The 18508-nt window shown below is 37.8% G+C and overlaps 2 protein-coding genes and 1 long non-coding RNA gene across 6 annotated transcripts; 1 reads left to right on the top strand and 2 right to left on the bottom strand.

Annotated features, from left to right (window-relative positions):
* Nucleotides 1–690: 690 nt before the first annotated feature.
* Nucleotides 691–7153, bottom strand: syt5b (synaptotagmin Vb). The gene is made up of 9 exons (XM_012863082.3): nucleotides 6982–7153; nucleotides 5296–5502; nucleotides 3110–3288; nucleotides 2930–3028; nucleotides 2662–2829; nucleotides 2332–2499; nucleotides 1766–1880; nucleotides 1497–1630; nucleotides 691–1403 (listed from the first exon to the last, which is right to left on the bottom strand). Exons 2-9 carry the CDS (start codon nucleotides 5495–5497, stop codon nucleotides 1194–1196), a joined length of 1275 nt encoding a protein of 424 aa, XP_012718536.2. The 5' UTR covers nucleotides 5498–5502; nucleotides 6982–7153; the 3' UTR covers nucleotides 691–1193.
* Nucleotides 7154–8996: 1843 nt separating this feature from the next.
* zgc:56095 (ferritin) lies at nucleotides 8997–11549 on the bottom strand. 3 transcript variants are annotated; one of them, XM_012863085.3, is made up of 5 exons: nucleotides 11443–11549; nucleotides 10710–10813; nucleotides 10453–10599; nucleotides 9589–9714; nucleotides 8997–9506 (listed from the first exon to the last, which is right to left on the bottom strand). In XM_012863085.3, the coding sequence occupies exons 2-5, from the start codon at nucleotides 10809–10811 to the stop codon at nucleotides 9357–9359; spliced, it is 525 nt and encodes a 174-aa protein (XP_012718539.2). In that variant the 5' UTR covers nucleotides 10812–10813; nucleotides 11443–11549; the 3' UTR covers nucleotides 8997–9356. The 3 variants fall into 3 exon arrangements, with proteins under 3 accessions (XP_012718539.2, XP_021172496.2, XP_012718540.2); XM_021316821.2 differs by having other exon boundaries at nucleotides 11439–11519; XM_012863086.3 differs by lacking the exon at nucleotides 11443–11549 and adding an exon at nucleotides 10911–11036.
* Nucleotides 11550–11649: 100 nt separating this feature from the next.
* LOC118564314 lies at nucleotides 11650–17734 on the top strand. Of its 2 annotated transcripts, none has more exons than XR_004931759.1 (3): nucleotides 11650–11723; nucleotides 16129–16366; nucleotides 17340–17734. It is a non-coding gene; the product is annotated as an uncharacterized LOC118564314 (long non-coding RNA). The 2 variants fall into 2 exon arrangements; XR_004931760.1 differs by lacking the exon at nucleotides 11650–11723 and adding an exon at nucleotides 15634–15652.
* Nucleotides 17735–18508: the final 774 nt, after the last annotated feature.

Here is an 18508-nt window from a genome sequence, read left to right as displayed (position 1 = left end):
TTTTTAAACAGCCTCTGTTAAATACAATAAGAATTATGTATATTTTTTAAAATATATATAATTACACCTAATATTAGAGATTTGGTGGAGATTAGATCCTCATTCTCTATGTAGCTGATGTCTTACTTCCTAATTTCAGCTGATTCGGCTTTTACCTTACTTGATGAAGTGGACAGAGTTAAATATTTGTCTATTGTGTTACTTAGCTCCTCAGCAGTGCCTCCTCATGCCCAACATGCCTTTCAGGGACCCCTGAAAGCTGAAAATTATTATCATAAGAAAGTTTATTTAAATAGTTTCCAGAATGAGGAAATATTTACTGTAATATGATAATTTAAAAAGATCATTCCTGTTTGAAATTACATTAAAACCGGGCAACAGGTCAGGCTGTTAACCAGACATTTAAGGAATCACAGAAAAAAAAAAGTCTGTTATGGGCAGATTTATTTACAAACAGTTACAGTGTACATTGAAAAAAAAAAATCAGACACAAGAAAAAAATATTAAATTGGCTCTAAAATTATGACTCTTTAAACAAAGCATTAAAGCTATAAAGGTTTTCTTTATTTTGTTTCCAACTAGCACATTATTGATCATGCTCAGTCAGAATAAAACATTTCTGAAGGGTCTGCAAAGTTTGCATTACCTTGGGCTGGACCAGGAGAATCTAAAAAGGAAGGAAAAAAGTCCAAAAATTGCTTTTGTTTTATTTTAAAGGTATCTTTCACACAAACGCACAACAAAATGAGCCAAAAAATACCAACAGGACTTTACATTAAATACAAGTCAATAAACATGGTAATTTTATAAATGATTCTTCTGTGTATGAGGAAATTTAAAGAACCTGCATATTTATAATGAGTTTTGCTGGTTTATAAAGTGTGAAGGAAACAGGGAAAGCAGAGCCAAAGTTGTCTGTATTGAACACAGGCACATAGAAATACAAAGTACAGACTAGTGACAAATAAACAAGAAATTAACTCTGATCGCTAGATTAAGAGGTTCTGTAACGACTTGGGTCCAAATGTCTCTCTAAAAGGAAAAAGTCTCGTCCAATCGAATTCTACCTGGAGGAGACGGGTCCTCGTTCAAATGGCGGTGAAACAGAAAATATGGAGGAGACAACAAGCTTAAAACCACCCAAAAAAAAAAACCCTCTTAGCGGCATTTATTGCTGGATCCGGGTCCGGTTCTTAACGAGGTTTAGCTTTGAGTGCTGCGTCCACCTCCTCCTCAGGCATGAGGGTGTGCCACTGGGCTACTGGACGCCGGGGATTGGCCAGCATGTCGGACCAGTGGCGCAGGCCGACACCTGTGGCTCCGTAGCCCATAAAGGTCTTCCCGATGGGGTCATTGCTGCCCAGTTTGTCATAGTCATACACTGTAATCACAACCTGCACTTTCTGAAAAAAAAAAAATAATAATAATGAAATCACACCATCTTCATGCTTTAATTTGGATTATGTTAAAAACAAACGATTACTAATAAAGCCCACCTGTATTTGCTCAAAGGGGACTTCAAAGCTGAAGCTTTCATTAAAGTAGGGATTGAGCGTGTTTTTCTTCACTGTTGTCTTCTTCTTCTTAATCCGCTTCCCGTTCTGCTGCAGAACGATCTTTACGAAGGGGTCTTGTTAAGATAAAAACAGAAAAAAGGAAAGAGGGTGAGAAGGTTTTTAGCGTGCGTGTTTCAGTTCCCCTTGAGGCCGTGGCGCGTATGCGACAGAACATCGACCGCAGCTGAGCTGCAGAGAGCTTTAATTACCCGATAAGCCACCAACATCCATTTTCTTGAGGTTTTTCGCCTCCATGATGTTCACCGTCAGCTTTCCAGCAGTGGGAACGTAGCGCAAAGAAATGCAAATATCTCCCAATTTTTCCTAAAGACAGAAAGCTTGGTTCAGATTCAGGGAAGTAGCTTTGAAACCAACTGGACAGATCGGCCTATTTATGGAAATTTAAATGTTTTTTCTATTTAAGTAACTGCAGAGTTTGTCAAAAGTTTTCTGTCTGTGCTTTGAAAGCCCAGTCTGTAAGGAACAGCTTCCCCCTCCCCCACCTGTTGCTGTGCACCTTGTTAAAGAAGACTACGGGGCTTAAAATGACACATTTGTTTAAAATAGTTGTTTAAAATATCATTTCCAGCCACATAAAACCTCTGATAGTTTCAGAGAGGAAGCTAAAGGAATGTGACCCTCCCATCTTAATCAGGTTTTAAACTCATATGACCCATTAGTCGTCTGCATTTTACTAAAATGAATAAACATAATTATTCTAACATTTATCTGCACCGTTTACAATACTGTTCAGATTAAAAACACTCAGCCGTACCTCTTCCTTCTCTCCACTTTCCAGGTCCCTCCATTGCTGCATTGGCTGGCCCAGATCGACGCTGCTCATGGGGATCTTAATTTCGCCGATCATGTCGTGTTTGGAAAAACGATCAAAGTCGAAAACCTGCAGAATCAAGATTTTTCCACCCAACTCCGCATAGGGAATCTGAAAGCAGACATTGTTCGAACATTTCATGTAAAATAACTGAATGCAGATGATTGGCGTTTCAATTTAAACACATTATTAGTGTTGGGATATGAAAAGTCCTGAATATGACAGCAAGCAGATGCGCGGGAGGAACTTTGCCCATAAAATGTGTTCAGGTACCTTAAAGATAAAAGTCTCGTTGAAAACGGGACTCAGGTTTTTACGCTGAACTTTGGTCTCAAACTTCTTCTTCTTGTCGGGCAGCAGGAACACTTTGACGTAAGGGTCCGACGTTCCCCCCATGTCCATGGCAGCAAGGTCCTGAGCCTGAAGGATGCCCACGATGAGCTTCAGAAGAGAGAGAAATAGTTCAGATGTAAAGCTGCGTGTGAAAACTGGTAGTTATCCAATAATAAATGCTTTTCACATAACCGCAGGCCCGACCTACCTGAGAATCTGTGAAGTTGTAGTCCAAGGAGAATTCCAGCTTCCCCAACTTCTCCTGTTCTTTCTCCTCCTCTTCCCCGTCCTTTTTCGCCTCTCCGTCCTGCAAGATGAAGCCCAGCGGGATTGGTCACCAAGCAGCCTGACGGGGTCAGACGATGGAGGGACAACAGCAGCAACCCACCTTATCTCCTGCCTCCCCGTCGCCTTCCTTCTCCTTTCTGCGGCGACCCGCTGCCTTCCTCTCCCTCGCTTTCTTCGGCTTTTTCTTCTTGCCAAAGCATTTTTTGAAAACACAGAAGATGAAGCAGGCGACTAAGACCAGGACCAGCACAACAATGGCTCCCACCGCCCACATGGGCACTGCAAAGACAGCGCTGAGTCAGCTCATCTCATATTTACTACAAGAAAAGCACCTAAAGTCTTTTAATTTAACTGTAACATTTCAGTGATGAAAATCAGTTTACATGATTTTACTTTGCTTTGACTGGAAGCTTGTGTCTCATTAAGCATTTTCACAGCGTGCACTTATCTGAAGAACGTCTGCAGAGCGTGTTTGGTTGGCTCACACCCTTCTCCACAATCAGATAACAACTCTCCTCCGGCTGGGAGTGTATCAGCATAATAAGTACGTACAGTCGGTTCTTTACCACTATAATCTGAAGCTTCACTGGCTCTTTTCAACACAGCTCATTCTTTTTTCCCCCCTAAGGTGATTTGTTTTGTTAACATGAACGAGAAAATGTTGTTTAACTACAAAATTTAGTTGGACCTGCAGGTCTTCTGAGGTACAGCTCAACCAGCTTTGAACACATAGAGACCGAAGTTTTCCACTTTCTTCTTTGCAAAATCCAACACTGTCAAACTGGACGGAGAAGATCTTTGGACATCACTTTTCACAGACTCTTAGTTTTACTTAAGCCTTTACTTTGACTAGACCAGGGGCCGGCAACCTTTACAGTCTAAAGAGCCATTTTGCGCACTGTCCACTTGAATTAAACTCGTTCAGAGCCGCAAATGTCGCCTGGCCTTTAAAATGAAATATTACTTGCACTCTTTTAGCATAATTTTGTTGTGAAAATTAAAAGCAATTATTCCAAGAAAAAACTGCTAAAACCTGAATTTATTGTCATTATTACATTTGAATACCATAATAAAAATATAATTTGTAGGCAAAGTTATTAAGAGCCACGTATACAGCTGCAATTGTGAAAAGACAATTTATCATTTTTGACAGATATCTCTTGCAATTAATATTCAGTAAACTGGGATAATGGTTTCCCCAAGGCTTGTGTGTGGAATTAAAAGTACCTTTTGACAACAACAACCTTTAAACTGGTATTAAACATACTTTTCATTAAGCCTATATTTCTGTATTAAAATGTTTTTTTGGTCTGATGTAATATTCTAGGATTAAATTCTGTGTTTCCATTACCTGTAAGAGGAAAATCATCATAATTAGTAGAAATACAGGCTTGAAAACATCGATCTGTGTAATTAATTTACATAACGTGCTTTAGGTAGTGAACTCAAATGATCTTTTCAATAATAATAGTTGAATGAGTATGACTTTGTAGGGAATCACTCATTTTTAAATAACTACCATTTTATTTCTATATTAAGGTTCAAAATAAAGGAAAAACAAAAAGATGTATGTATTTACTCTTTTGCGATGTTATTTGGTTAAAATGATTTTCCTAAAAGAATTTAGTTTCCAATGACAAGAAAATTAGATGTAAAAACACAAAACAGATACTTTTAGTGGAAATTCAACACAACGATTAATTAAAAACTGAAAAACTGCTAAAAGCAACATTTGCTATTAAATCTATATAAAAATATCTGTTGGTTCTTTATCATTCTTAGGTAATGTTATTAAGAGCCACTGTGGAGGTCCAGCGGCTGCAGACCACTGATCCAGACCACTGTAGCTCTGGCTGTGTGTGTAGGGATTTGAACCTCCGCCTCAGCCTCAGATCTTTTACAGCTTCTACAGATTTTTTCCCAGGATTTTCTGCGTTTATCTCCATCCATCTTCTCATCAGCTCTGAGCTGCTTCCTGTCCTGGTGAAGAAAAGTTTCCTCAGAGCATGATGCTGCCACTGCTGGAGCTGGTTTGTTCAAACTTAGGTGCTTTGTTGGTTTTCCGCCACAGGAAGGGTTTGACGTGTGAGCAGGAAGGTTCAGCTTTGGTCTCATCTGACCACTACTTCATGGTTAAAATGTGAGAAAATGTGGTAAAGTTCAAACAACGGGAAGACTTTTTCCAACTCTCTGGGATACACAACATTTAAATTCTAAAGAGAAATGCAATATGTGTGATTATGTTCAAATAAAGATTCTAGACATGTTATTCTGCAGGGGCCTCACGTGGCAGATGATGCAGCTCATTCATGAACTTCTCCTTCATGTGGTTGTAGTCGTGACCCGGGTGGTGTTCTGGATGCGTGTGCTCGTGATGGTGTTCTGGATGAGCGTGCTCGTGATGGGCCGGCTCCGTCGTTTCCTCGGATTCTGGTTCGGACGGCTCGGCGGCCCTGCGGGCCCGGAGCCCGCCGCTGCCCAGCCTCATGTCAGCTGTGGAGAGAGCAGAGGGCGTGCAGCCAGCGGTTCTGGTTCAGTCTAATTGTCTCTGTGTAGTTGGCTCGTTCAGCGAGCCGTGACACGTTTCTGCATGTATGCTATGTAATCCCCGTGATCATGTGTTGCTGTACAGACCAGGAGCATGGGACATCTCTTAAGCCAGATGCTCAACATGGCTGACCTTAATCCCTCTGTTACTCGCATACTGTCTGTCATCTCCTACATCGCATGACCCACGCTTTCGCTCCCACGTTCATCCCAACTCCATTTTTCCTGTCATGCTGGGCTGGATTAAACTCTGCCACTGCAATATTAATCCAAAATCTCAGATTCTCAACACTGCAACAAACACAAGTTCTCCTCTTTTAATATTTCTCACAGTTTTCACCGCTTTTAATTCCTTTTCTATTCTATTGCACGCCGACTAAAGCATTTTAAAGGCATCCACCTAAACTACAGTCCAAATCCAATGAAAAAAATTTGATTCTTATTTTTTTTTAGATGAGTGTGTTGAAATGTATTCAACAATTTGATTAACTGGCTGCAGTTTATTCAACATTATAAAGTAGAAAAACGTATGCACCGCAATTGATGCATCAATTAAGTGAAATGTTCTTGAAATGATTGTATTTGTCCTTGATTGGAGCAGCTGAATATGATTATCTGCCAATGGAATAAGATTTTTGCCCTTAAAATAGGAACAACTTATCTCCATCATCTTGTTTGAAGAGCAGTATATGAACATATCTTATTTTAGTGGTAAAGACACTCATTGCAATGGCAGATCATCTTACTTACCTGCTCAAATCAAGGACAGATGCACTCATTTCAACACAATTTTAATAAACTTTTTGTTCCCTTTTTGCAGTGTTATGATATTAACTGTTTAGCAAAACGGACTAATAATCTATTGAAACAAATAATTAGAAAAACAAGAAAAAACTAAATACTTAAATCAAAAGCAAAAAGTTAAACGATAATACAAAGGAGGACTTGTGCATGTCATATAGCAAAAATGGCGTAATCCATGCACAGCCTACCGCAAAAAACAAAATGGATGGATAGATTTATAGATAGATGGATGGATGGATGGATGGCAGGATAGAGAAAAGTGATCAAATAAATCCAGGAGAGGACCTGTGGTATTCCTTATTTTAAACTCAAAGAGATGAATATTCTACAACAAATCGACAGATAAACTGCAGAAAGTGATCTAATAATCCAAAGAACCTTTAATACATTTTACTTTTACCAGGAGTATGATGGCATTTTCTTTTGTTGCCAAATAATCACTAGACAAATATTTGTATCAGACGTTCCCTAAACAATTGATCACTTTATTTTATGAAAAACAAAGGACTACCAAGATTACCTGCTGCAAAAACGTATATATTTATATAAGATGAAACTACTATTGCCTCATCGATCTCCGCTGTGAGAAAATGAGTAAACTCCATTCAGCGTTTGTCCTACCTGCGGACGGCTTCTCTTTATTCCCTCTGAGGAAAAATGGTTCTGGAGCGACTTTTAGTTTAACCCGATTCCTTTTGGCTCGCTGGAGCCCGATCAGACCTTCACTATGTTGCCGTGTCTGGCTGCCAGGCTTCCTGAAACCCTTTCCATCAAAGCACTGACAAATCACTGGAGCAGCGTTATCGTTTAATCCCCCCCCCCCCCCTCCTGTTGATATTAGAAGGCTGTCAACACATCTGTTGCTTTCGGGCCTTTCTGAAGGAGAAACCAGACCAAGAGGCCTTCGTTCTTGTTGTTCTCCTGCTGCTCCGTTATAAACTGAGCAGGGAATATAACTTGGGGAAAATTCCTATTCGGATAGAGAAGTTAGTGTTGCGTTCATGTCAGCAGAGTTTGTATTTACTGATCAGAGTGAAGAGATTGTGTAGCGCAGCCAGCTCCTCGCTAATCCCCTCAGCATAGCTGTTAATCTACAAACAACTTTCAATGAGAGTGGTCATTCTGCTGTTGCTCCCTTTCATTTTACCCAACAGAACCTCGGCCGTCTACTCCAGGAATGGAACGATAATCCCAAGCTTTACGCACCAGGTTATAGCCTGGGATTCACCTTAACTAAGAAAAAAAGTGCGTCATCACTGCCTTCAAATCATTATATACACATAAATATGCTTTGAAGGTTGTTCAGAACTTGCTGGGTTTGAAACTCTTCAGAACATCCGTTTAATTCAGGCATGCCAAATGTGTGGCCCTCCCAAATGCATTTAAAGAAAGGTCTGGTCCACCAACACAGATGGCTGATGCAGATAGATTTTTTAATTGGGGCAAATTTACAGAAGTTAATATCCTACAATTGAAAATGTTAAGTACAACACAAAGTATTCATCTTTTAACACACTTGACATTTTCTTTAATTTCACAGTAACATCTATCCAATGACATTTAATTACTCAAATGCAGACTTTGAATTCAGTTATTAAAATTGGCCAATTACAGCAAGTGTTTTCAAAGAACAACCGACCCAAATACTATTCTGATACTGCTAGAGCAAAAAGAGTAAAGCTTATTGTTAAAGAGTCAAACTGGATGACCATCTTTTAATATGACAAATGAGCAAAACCCCTTTTACCACCCTTGGATCTGGAGTCATTTCTGAAAAAGAAAAAAGTTTTCACTTAAATTAGATTTTATAGAGAAGGTTAAAAATTAAAAAAAAAAAAATTTTGGTTTAAAAAAAAAAAAAAAAAAAAAAGTTTGTATACATGTTTTGGCCCTCTAGTTCCTTCGACACCCCCTGGTTTAATTACCAAGTCTAGAGCCTGATACCATTATGTTTCACTGTGGCTTTTATGGTCCTTCAATGATAGTTTCTGCTAAATATATTTTGCAATGTTCCAAAAGCTCAAACTAAAGGTTTTGGAAGACTTCAGCTACATTATGTGAAATATTCTTCCACCTCATTGCTTGGTCCAGAAATGACAATTACAGCAGGTTTGTGTGCAGAACCAAAAAACTCCTTTAGCGCTTCTTGGCATTTAAAAATATATTCTTTGTGCAACAGTTATGTTGATCCTTTGCAGTTAGTCTACAGCCTTTCAAGGGATGTAAACTGCTGAGCTTTACCCATAAAGCAGATTCACTAAATGACGGCAGCTGTGAGCTCAGAGTTTAAACAATGTGGCAACGCATTTCAGGTTTGGACTTTTACCCCATCAAGATATTTCAGCTTTTTTACCCAGTTTATTTGTACATGAGACTACATTAAAAGTTAATTCATGTTTTTTTATGCCAACACTTTTTTTTTTTTACAACTCAAAGCCTGGATTTTCTGTGGAGACCAACTGTATTCAAAGCTGCTTCAGCAACTGTATAATTAAAGGCTCAGTCATAAGCAGACATCCCATAATTACTGCTCCACTCCAAGCTGAGACACCATGAGTAAGCAAAAACTACCGTGGGCAGACATGACAGAAGGTATCCTGTCAGACCACATGACAAATCAGACCATGACATAAAGGTTAGGCATACTTTGACTTTATTAAACATTCTAATAAGTTTCCAGATACTAAAAGGGATTTAGCTCAACAGCATTTGCCTCGGCTGAAACAGGACGCTGGAATGCAAGACATGATACAGACCCAATGTAAACGAGCAAAACATTAATTTTAGGTCTAAAGTTCGTTTACTTAGAAAAGTTGAGGTAATTCCAGTTAACTTGACCCATTTTACTTTAAGTACAAACACGAAAAAGGAGCTTAGGGTTAAATGTGCAAAACTTGTCAAATTTTCTTAACGGAAACAGGTGCAGCTTTGACCTCTGTTCATCTTTGGAAGTGTCAACTATATATGGCTGGAGTTGTTTAATGGTATTTATTTATTTAAAGAGTGTGTCTATCAAACAGGTATTCTCCCATGGATCCATGAGGTTCAGATGAAGTCAGGCGGGTCAGACTGCCGATGTAGTTGCCCAGCTTTTTGATGGTGTCGTGGCTGTCGATGAGAAATTCCTGCTCAAGGTAGTCACACAGCTGGAAATAAAAGAAATGGTAAGTGCAAAAACAAACCTGAAGATTTATAACAAAAAAACAAAACAATTACAGCTAAACTCACATGTGGGTCATTGTGGCCATCAGCCCTGCGGTGAACATCCAGGATACGCGTGTTCAGGGACTTCTGGTACTCCAGGGAAAAAGTCAACGCATCCAGACCACCTTTCCAGTCCTCCCTTGATGGCTTCTAGAGACCAGATTTAATATTCAAGTCAACAGCTCCAACAAAGACTTTACCAGCATTGTGTCAACCTCAGCTCCTGCAAAGCATTGTTGGCATATTTTAAATTGCTGAGGCATTCAAGTTTAGTTGCAGACCGTATGTGCATTTAACTTAGAAACAAGTTTCCTTTTTCTAAGCTTTCTAAATGGGTGGTTTTAACAGTCATGACTAAAAATTTACCTTTTTTGAACCAAACAACTTGTCATAGACACCATTTTCACTTTACTTCCCAGAACTGTTCCTGGTCAAATTTGTCAATTTCTTTCAAATTATCTCTGCAAACATCTTGAGTATACAGTGAGCAAATAATGCTGAATATTTTATGTGCTATGCAGATTTTTGTTTTACTATGAAAACATTTCTCTCTAAAGTGTCCTGCTGTCCATAGATGCAATACAGTCAGAATGACAGCACTAATTAGAATATATACACAAGTCACAGTACACCAGAAGTAAAATAAACTTTGTCAAGAAAGTGTTAAAGTTTTCAAAGAAGCTGAGGTTATTTTATACAACCCCCACAAAAAACAATCTTTGAAGAACAAACCAGAGGTTAGGTCAAACTTTATCGTTTCATAAAACCAATTTACTGCCATTGAAAAACGGCAGTGATGTTAGACACTTTAATAAGCAGCAATAAAAACCTGGAACTTGAAGCACCCAGAAGTCTTGCTGGAACAATTCAACGTCTTTTGACACTTACGGCGACAGTCTGGAGCAAAATGCGGCCCCCTCTGGTGTTCTGGTATTCCAGCAGCTTCTCAGCCTGGTCCCTCTCCTTCAAGGAGCGCTCCAGGAAAAAACTGGAGAAGTGCGGCAGAGCAACATCATCCCTGTCGAAGTACATTCCCTGAAAACAAAGAGAAACATCAGGAATTACAGCGTGAACACCAGAAACCAGGCCACTCAGCATAACATTAAGTTAATAAATTGCTTCAATAGCTTTAAAAGTGGACTTGCCAAGGAAAGGAAGGTGTAGGAGGCGTTGAGCTTCAGGTTGATGAGCTTGTTGATGTCTCCTTCAGTCTCAGCATGATAGTTTTGTTTCAAGGCAGTCTGCATTTCTAGAAGACAGAAAGAGAGACTTTAAGACCATCTAGAGCCAAAAGCCACCTTAGAAAAGTAACCCAGAAATGTCTCAGATAGCTGATCACTCCTTACCCCTGTCTCTAAACTCAGCAGCTTTAGCTAAACGTCCAACCTGTTTCTGTCTGGAATGAAGTCCCGCTCGTATTTACTGGGCAGCACCGGTATTTAAAGGCTCCCCCACCCAGCCAGCCAACTGTCATCATGTGTGTGTGTTTGAGTGATAACAGGTTTAGCTCTGATGTGACGTTAGCATGCACTGCTAACCACCCTGGCTGTGCTAAGCTAGGTTATAACACTTCAGATCCATGGAACCGACACAGAATACGTGGGGTTGACTTTATATTGAACGCTCCCTTTATCAAACCCCACATGGAAGCACACTGGAAGCTGCAGCTCAAGCTAGCAGGCTAACCCCCAACAGCTAGCAGGCTAACCCCCAACAGCTAACAATGCTAGCATAAACAAAGCAGCGGCTAGCTCACTGTTCGGTTGCTAAAAGTTCAAATTCAGCAAATATGTTGAAGACAGACATCAGCTTTACATTTGGCCAACAATACTGCATGGAAAAAAGATTAATACATAAATAAAACTCCTACTTACTTACTTTCTGACGTCTTGTTTACACCAAACAATACAACGCAGCTTGGCTTCTTCGTCTTTTAAAGGTTGAGGCTGATTAGACAGTTACCGCCCTCTACTGTTCGCCATATTTTTCAATCATTGCACCTGGACCTATCCCAGGTAAATACAGGTCATACAGTAATGTTCAATAAATTGCACTCTGCTTTCTAATAATGCTCGTTTGTTAGATAAAAATTAAAATTTTAAAATAAATTCTCTACACCAGCTTATCCGTGCAGGGTGACGTCAACTGAAGGCTAAGTGGTAAATGGTCTGCACTTGTTATTTTGCTCTATCAAGTCCTGCAAGTTTACGGTTTAATAGACACACTGATGTTTGAGCCAGCTTGTTTATCAGGGTGGAATGATTACACCAACAAATAAGTGATTTTGTAAACCAAGAACTTCGTTAGTGCATACATTGGAACCTTTACCAAGTTTTCTCTATTTATCTGCAAAGTGACATTTAATTAATTAAAACATTACAATCAACGGTCTTTATTTCGGGTGACAACAGCTCAGAATTCACATATAATACACAAATCAAGGACATCCATGGAAAAACAAAGAATAAAAGTTCATAGATTCTAAAAATATGCTGCTAAATATTCTCAGTCACCCAGGACATAGCAAAAAGATTAAAAAACAAAATCAACAGCTAACAGATTAATGTGAAACTGTCTGATGCAAAAAATGCTGCAGTCTAAGAAAGACATATATGATTAAAGAAACAGAAACAGTATAAATGATCCACCCTGAACAGGCTGCCAGTCCAATTCATGCCAACACAGAGACCCACAGGACAAACAACCATGCACACACAATAATGCCCAAGGACAGTTTTAAGGTAACCAATTAATCTAACAGTCATGTTTTTTGAAGGAAGATAGAGTACCTAGAGCAGAGGTGTCTGAACCTTTTGGCACATGGGCCAAAATTCTCATGTTAAAAGGACTTGAGGGCCAAAAATTGGATAACAATAAAAAATAACTAACAATAAAATTTTCTTTCCTGCTTTAAAAAATCTGATTATTTTAATCAAACAAATTATTCAAATTTTCTGAAGTTAACGGATAATAAATCGCTGTAGATCCAAAGTTAAAAACGGGGTTTGCTCATTTGCTTTATTAAAAAAATTGGTCACACAGTTTACAAATTATGTTAGACTCGACTGAAAAAAAAAAACTGAATTATTTTTGGTCTTGTAATATGAGAACAGGATTTGGGCTGGTATTTATTTTAAAACACTTGCCTTATTTTACTAATTTTAATAAATGAGTTGGAAAAAACAACTTCTAAGGCAAAAAAGTTTGTATTTGTATTAAAGTCGTATTTACCATGGAATAAAATAGAATATAAAAAGTGTGGTTATTGAAACATAAATATAATATGTTATGTCCTTAAACTAATTTTAACAATGTGATGACTTATACAACAAAATTCTGTTGACATATTTAGAAGAGAAGAACAATTAGATTGAGAATCAACTAATCAGTTTAGATCACCAAGATCTATTCACTTGAAAAATGTGCTAAAAGTAGTCTAGCTGTGCAACTGTAGGCTATTTGTACTTAATCATTTGCAAAGATGCACAGAGACACTTGAGACATGAACAAAGACAATTTGATTAACTGAATGATAAATGCTATTCTGTTGTGAACAATTGGCAAGTGGTTTGGAGGTTTGTCCGTGTTATTTTGATAACGTCGTTTCTGTTTCAACAAATGAGTCAAACCAATGGAGAAAAACTGTATTTGGGATTATTTCAAACTCAATGAACGCAGAAACAGAAAGGTAAAAGAAAAAGAGAGGACGAGAGAAAGATGAGGCAAAAGGGTCAAGGAAAAAGGGATTGGCTCCACACTTACTAGAGAAAGCAGCCACTTATAATAACAAACGGTAAATATCCCATGGGACATCAGTCCAAAATGTTCTTTTAACAAACAACTCCAATAGCAATCAGGCAAAAGCCCTTCCTTGCAAAATTTAAACTAATTGTTTGTATCTATGACGTAAATTGACCTTTTCTTTTACTCACAATGACAATATACAGCCAGACAATCTGGAAACTGGTGAATGTGGCAAATACAGTGTTTTCTGTTCTATGTTAAATAGTCAAGATTTGTCTTCTTGAATTTAGGTGGATTTTTATACAGAAAAATGACACGCTGTGAGTTTCAAAGATAGAAAAAGTCCCTGGTTTTACATTAAAGGAAAATTAGTCATTTACTTTGAAGGAAGGAAAAAAAACAAGGAAGCAGAGGCTAGAGGAGCACTTAGTTAGGAATTAGACATCAGTCAGACTATAGTTTATTGTAGAACAGCAAAAATGTGATCATAGTATACAGTTATCAATAATGAGGAGTTTATTCTTCAGATCCGCCTCAGGCCAACTGTTACTGTGTCTCTTCTCATGTCTGCTGTGGGTACATGTTGTTTTTCCTCCTTTTTAACTCTTTTAAATCAATCATGATCAGAAAGTCAAACAATATATTAAGACAAAACCCTTTTTTGTGCCCCTAAATTGCTTTGATGGGAGTCTTGAAAAGAGGAAGTTACTCAGAGTACTTAAAATTTGGTAAAAGTATACCTAAAAAAATGTTTTGAAGTCAAACTATTCCCTGGTTATTTAATAGAATCAGCGAAATATCTGTTAAATTGTTAATTAGAAGGAATAAATCCGAACATGAACGCTTCTTATTTAAATGAAACTCTAGATATTCATGCATTGATAATACATTTGTATTTGAACACATTTGTTTTGTAAGGAAAACATAATTATTATTCTTAAAAATGCAAAATCACAGTTTAATTAGCTCTTTATCCTTTTTAACAGTGGTAATCTATCCTCATCAAATTGTTACTTTTAATTGTGTTTTCAGAGAATTTCTGCCAACCAAAACAGACAGAATCTGTGTTTTTAGCTTGTTCTGTTGTTCCGTGGAAACCCTCGAGAACGTCCGCGATTTACTCTTGCTGATCAAAGTTATACTTTTAATCTTAAAATATAATGCCAGAGTTAATTCTGCATGCATCTTACCTTTAAGTTAAGTTCTTTGAGATGTTCCCACATTTGTTGTTTGTCTTAACTTCCAAATTACTTTATTAGAGTAAAATAACTCACATTTTGAAACCTTTGATTGCAGTTTTTCATAAAGAGAACCAAAATACTACTTTTATGTGGCAGCTCTTTTTAGCACCAAAAATATTACTGGACAATAAAAAGCAGAAATTGAATTTCTTTTGGATATGGAGAGATTATGCTTTAACTTTATTATACAGAAGCATAATATATCAAATAGTAACATCATTACAATATTGCTGAGGAATGCTTCAGTGCAATATTTGAAGAGGTGAAGTGTTGTCCTGTTTATCAAACCAGAGCATCGTTCATGCATTAATCCACCTTAAACTTCTCCACATTTTGTCCTATTTAGGTACATTTTTATTTAATTTTTATCTAAAATGGACCAACATGAATTCTTGCATCACTGGGAAGCCGATCAAAACATCGATAACTGTGTTTCAATCATTTTAAAACGAGTTAGTTTTATAGAGAAATTCCCATTTGGCTTATTAGAGAATTAAAAAACAAAAAGTAAACTTTTGGTAAAAGATCTTTGTCCTGCTTCCAGGTTGTCGCCACCACATCAGAGCCAGGAACAAAAAAAATTAAACAATGGGTTACCAGGCAGGAAGGTATTATGTGGACAACAAGAGAGTTAGAGACAGAGATAGGCTTTTATTGATCTCACATTGGAGAAATTCACTCGTCACATCGGCTCAGTAATCAATAATCAAAAGAAGGTGGCAAAAAGAGGAAAAGGTGCGTCAGGTATATATAGTGTTTCCATTTATTTGCAGTGGATCAAAAATATGTAATGTTCTGTTCTGGTTTATGTTTGTTATCTGGTTAAGTAGCTCTTTCCTGCCTCTGGGTTTATTTCTGTTTTGGATTCTAGTTTAGCCTCTTTATTGTGTTAGTTATCTGGTCCCTGTATTAGATCTGATTTTAGTTCTGTGTTTTGTTTGTTCTGTTTTATCTTAGGTTTATTTTCTAGTGTCATGTCTGCTCCCTTAATCACTTCCACCTGGGTTTGGTTAATTAGTCCCTCCCTGCTCACCTGTCTGCCCACCCATTTAAACCTCCCTCAGTTTTCTGTTTGTTGCCGGGACATGTCTTATCTCCAAGTGGTAAGAGCTCTTCTGCATTCTGTGTATCTGACCTGGTTGCCCCCCTTTTTTTTTTTTTTTTGGAGTTTACCCTGTTCCTGTTAGTTTTTTTTGGTTTTATGCTTGGATGTTCTGCTCTGTACCCAGCTTGGATTGTTTTTTGCCTGCCGGACCCACCCCATCATCACTTCAATAAACCCTGTTAAACATTACCTAAGTGTCTGGCTGAATACCGGGTTCATCACCTGCTCAATCTAAGCAGATCATTACAAAATAAGAAAAATTAAAATACAAAAAGGAAATAAAGCAGAGATTTAGGATGTCTTATGTACATTCACAGTGACTATATACATATTTATTGACGTACATTAAAGTGGTAAGCAACCTACGTCAGTATAAATGGCTGCTGTTTGTGTAGGGGGTGTTTGACTGTGATACGTCAGTAATTGCTCTCATGATTTTCTCTTACATGACATTGTCTCCTTTTTGTTTTACAGCTCCTCCTCCTCCCCATGTAGCAAATGTAGCTGTGACACAGAATGAGAGCAGCCTAACTCTGCGGTGGAACAAGGCTGACGGCATCTCAACCTACAGACTGCAGATTGAAGGTGGTGAACCTGCCGACGTCACTGCTGATCCTGCAGAAACAGTGAGACATGTGGTCTCTGGTCTGACCGCTGGGACGAGATACACTTTCACCCTTTTTACAGTTTCCAATGGACTCAGCAGCTCTGGGTATGAATTTACTACAGTGACAGGTTTAGTGCTCATATGGATCAAGATAAGTTGACATTAGTGGAATATTAAGTCTTTTTAGAGGTCATGGCACCCCTTGATGGAACGGCTCCCTGGTTTATGAGCCATATTGCCCACCCAGTACCTCTGAATTCACTAACATACACGTGGTAGTTGTACCGATAAATACAAAAACAGCAAATCAAACAATATTATTTATAGCGCACTTTTTGTACACATCAAAGACAGGACGGACAGATGAATGAATGATTGTGGCTCTGCTGGGCGGCCTCATTAATTAAGTCTGTTTTCATTCCAGCAGTGAATTGTGTAGAAAACATTAAATTCTAACTTTCGTTGTAATGTTCCAGTAAAACATACTATTCATTCATGTCTTCTTCATCTCAATAGTTTATTTGTACTTTTATTCATGGCTACTCCCACTAAAATAATAATAATAATAATAATAATAATAATAATAATAATAATAATAATAATAATAATAATAATAATAAATGCACAGGCATCTCAGTTCTGTTACATTTTGTTGGGTTGTTCTACTTAAAATTCATAACTAAAATCAATTTAAATTTCTTATCTTTCATATTCTCTCCTTAAATGTCTCCTCTTTTCTATGGCCATTGGCATTTTAAAATGTCTTGGGAAATATTTAAATTACTGTTTTGATTTAGTCTCATTGTATTATTAATTTGGAAAGTTTCTCATCCTGGCCCTGCCTTACATAATATTTACATCATATTTAAAAAGGTTTACATTCTTCTATTATGTATGCCAGTATCCTTGAATTTCAGTTTCTTCTGTGGTCTTTTTTTGTTTAAATGCAATAGTGAATAAAACCTTTCAAAATGTTATTACATGGTTTACAAGCAGATGGCTGAGATTTTTAGAAGTGAAATACATAGCTTTTAAAATTAAACTCTGTTATTTCTTTATGTTTTTGTTCCCATTGCAGCTCCTCGTGATACTGAAAGCTTTGAAGCCATTGCACAAAATGAGACCAGCATAACTCTGCAGTGGACCAAAGTGGGAGACATTAACAATTATACTCTTTCCTACGATGGAAAGGAGGTCAACATAAATTACTCTGCAGGAAATGGAGAATACACAGTCTCAGGTCTGACCAGCGCCACTAGATACAGCTTCACTCTCTACACGGTGTTTGAAAATATCAGAAGTAGAGGAGCAAACACCTCTACGCCTCTACCGTTGGTATGGTCTACAGTTGTCATTAATTATTTTCTTCTAATATAGTTTGCAGTTATGTGCAGCACTTTCTTTTTGTATTCAAGCACTTTATAAATAAATTATTATGGTATTGTTTAAAATCAGATTGCAAAAACTAGATGTCCTGTTTCAACCTAGTATCAGTTCATAATATTAAAAAAATAGCCAAAAATAATAAGATTTGGAGTTCATTTTATATACAAATAAATATGAATTGGCACATGCTGTCGGTTAAAAACTTACGATTAAGTAAATTACATTTGTATAGATTCTCAAATTCAGGAAATACTTGACTTATTTACTAATGCCTTAACGGCAATATATGATTTCATGCTGCATAGAATATTAGATTTGATTTATCTTTATTGTCATTGCACATGGGGGGTGTCACGGGGGTGACAGTATTGGGAGGAAAAAGGAGGCAGATCCTTTAGCTATCAGGCTCCTCTCCTGTGGAACCAACTCCCAGTTTTGGTCCGTGAAGCAGACACCCCGTCTACTTTTAAGACTAATCTTAAAACTTTCCTTTTCGACAAAGCTTCTAGTCAGAGTGGCTCATGTTACCCTGAGCTACCTCTATAGTTATGCTGCTATAGGCTTAGGCTGCTGGAGGACATCAGGGTCTATTTCTCTCACTCTGCTGAGTTCTCCTACTGTTGTTAATTTTGCATTGTTTGTTGTTGCTTCATGCATGCTCAGTATGAGGGATTGCTGCAAAGCCATCAACAATGCAGACGACTGTCCACTGTGGCTCTACGCTCTTTCAGGAGGAGTGAATGCTGCTTGGAGAGACTTGATGCAACCTGCTGGGTTTCCTTAGAGAGGAAACTTTCTCACCAACCTGGAGGATCTGATGGAGTCTGACTTTAGAAAGAGCCTTGAGATGACATTTATTGG

The sequence above is a fragment of the Fundulus heteroclitus genome, chromosome 10, assembly GCF_011125445.2.
Source record: "Fundulus heteroclitus isolate FHET01 chromosome 10, MU-UCD_Fhet_4.1, whole genome shotgun sequence".
Taxonomy (NCBI): domain Eukaryota; kingdom Metazoa; phylum Chordata; class Actinopteri; order Cyprinodontiformes; family Fundulidae; genus Fundulus; species Fundulus heteroclitus.
This window is presented reverse-complemented; position numbering and strand designations above follow the sequence as displayed.